Consider the following 2,264-nt stretch of genomic DNA (forward strand, 5'->3'; position numbering starts at 1 on the left):
ATCTCATTATTTTTATCAACACCTCAAGGACTTGAGCTTAATCCTATATCGCGTAACCTTCCTCCCTCGATTCCGTCGAAGAGATAATAAACGTCGGATTTCGCCCCGAAAAATTCACGCGCACAATTCACTTCGAATAAAGTTTAAAAACATTAACGATAATTATACATCTATCGCTATATATAATTATTATCTGCCGTGGCTTTTTCACATTGTTTGCGAAGACGAGCGAATCCGTTCGGAACACCGGAAGTGCTGGATCGCTATCAAAAGCAAACGTGGATAAAAAAATATAGAGAAGAAAATATGGGGATAATAATAAATGCGTATTATCTAAAAGATAATAATTCGTTCCGAAGAATTCGGCCGTTTTCGACCGGTCGGTCAAACACACGACGAACACAGGCCGAGATTTTTTTTTTTTTTTTTTTTTTTTTCAGAGTTCATCAAGTGTTCTCACCGATCTTAAAGATGTTAAAATTATATTCATATATATATATATATAATTGTTTCGTTTTTATTATTATTATTATTATTATTATTATATTATTATTATTATTATCTGTATCTCTTCTTTAACAACGTCACTGAGTATTATCTTTTTCTCTCTTTTTTCGCTATGGCGTTTCTTATCGATGTTTTTTTTTTTTTTCCTATTAATTCGTTTCCACAAGTCTTTTATCATTTTTTTTAGATAGGTGTCTTAACGTTAACGTCTCCCTACAAATTTTGTCACCCTAGAAGTTCATCTTTGAATAAACGCTTTTTTTTTTTTTTTTTTTTTTTTTTTTTTTTTTTTTTTTTTTTTTTTTTTTTTTTTTTCTTTAAAGTTGAATTAACATTTCGATTTATTTTCACACCTCTAGCACATCCATCCATTTGTACATACTATCGATTACGATATCGGAGATCGGATCAGAGAACAATTCTGTTTTATTTATTTCTGCATCTTTAATAATAAAAATATAGCTTCGGGAAAAAAGTATGTATCTGTGCTATTCTGCTCTATTACGCTTATTTTTTTCTTTTTCCTTTTTCATACGAATAACATGAAATGGATATTGCGACAACCTATTTCACTATATATATATATATATATATATATAATTGTTTAACGTAGGAAAGAAGACGGACAGATTGTTGAAAGATTTTAGAAAAGAGGGGAAAAAAAGAAAAGAAAAAAAAAAAACTTACGTACAGAACGTGAGAGGAATCGAATCGTATTTGAAAGATAATACTTCTTGGTCTAAGTTGATACATTTGCGTTTGGAATCTAATGAAAATTGGCGATAACTATTAGGCTAGTAAAAAAGGAACGACTCCGGTGATTCAGTGATTCTCTTGTTCGAGATTTAATTTAATACACTCTACGTGAACGATAGGCCAAGAAAATAGATTTCATCTAAATAGATGATTAGGATAACGTAACAATATCTTAATATCTATCTAGCCCTCTTAATAATTGCTATTAAAAGTAAATTTGCTTTTCTTTAAATAAAATCTAATCTAATGATAAAAGTGTTTCATCGATTTGGACAAGTTTGACAAGTTTAATGTTAATCTCTATTTCACAGAAAAATTGTTGATTTTCGATTACTTTTGTATTTCGTATTTATAACATTATAACTAAAACAACAATATATAATAATACATAACGATGCATCATCGTTGATTGAACAAAGCGAGATTATGATCAGAGCGTCTTATTGATATTTAAATCGCCATAAAAAAGTAATCCTAATCAAAAAGTCCTTGCTAGATAAATGAAATGATACCTCGATGAAACGATACCTTTGCTATTATGCACCGAATATGTTTTTTTCTTTCTTTCTTTCTTTCTTTCTTTCTTTTTTTTTAACGCCGAACGTTTCTTCATTCTCCTGGATCGTCCCATTTTCCTTCCTCGGCTATTCGATCGAAACAATCCGACAGGAACGTGTACTGCGAACAAAACGTTGATTTCTCGATTACAAATAATGAAAAAAAACAAAGCAATTGAATTTAATATAAAAGAAAAAAAAAGAGAAAGAAATAAGATTTCCAATTAAACAAAAAAGAAAAATAATATACGATGCCTTAATAAAACACATCATCTGATAATTATGAGGATGTACACGACGGCCGTATTAAACAGAATGAGTCATAGCAAATTGGCCTGTGATACAAAACGAAATGATTATAGTTAATTTACAGTGGCAATATCTTTGAAATTCATTTTTTGAACAAATAGAAAAAAAAAAAAAAAAAAGAAGAAGAAAAGAACA

General features: G+C 29.3%; 2 protein-coding genes across 4 annotated transcripts in view; one reads left to right on the forward strand and one right to left on the reverse strand.

The window, feature by feature from the left end:
- The window catches only part of LOC116185954 (nucleoside diphosphate kinase homolog 5-like), a 23,238-nt gene that overhangs the window by 9,871 nt on the left and 11,103 nt on the right, over positions 1-2,264 (forward strand). The gene's annotated exons all lie outside the window — the stretch shown is intronic.
- Positions 1,830-2,264, reverse strand: part of LOC102680765 (sorting nexin-27) — a 12,841-nt gene continuing 12,406 nt past the window's right edge. For all 3 annotated transcript variants that reach the window (XM_006618287.2, XM_006618288.2, XM_031511763.1), the window contains exon 7: positions 1,830-1,941. In XM_006618287.2, coding sequence (XP_006618350.1) covers positions 1,873-1,941 — 69 coding nt within the window. In that variant the 3' untranslated portion in view covers positions 1,830-1,872. The remainder of the gene's footprint in view (positions 1,942-2,264) is intronic.

The sequence above is a fragment of the Apis dorsata genome, unplaced genomic scaffold (genome assembly GCF_000469605.1).
Source record: "Apis dorsata unplaced genomic scaffold, Apis dorsata 1.3 scaffold_347, whole genome shotgun sequence".
Classification (NCBI taxonomy): Eukaryota; Metazoa; Arthropoda; class Insecta; order Hymenoptera; family Apidae; genus Apis; species Apis dorsata.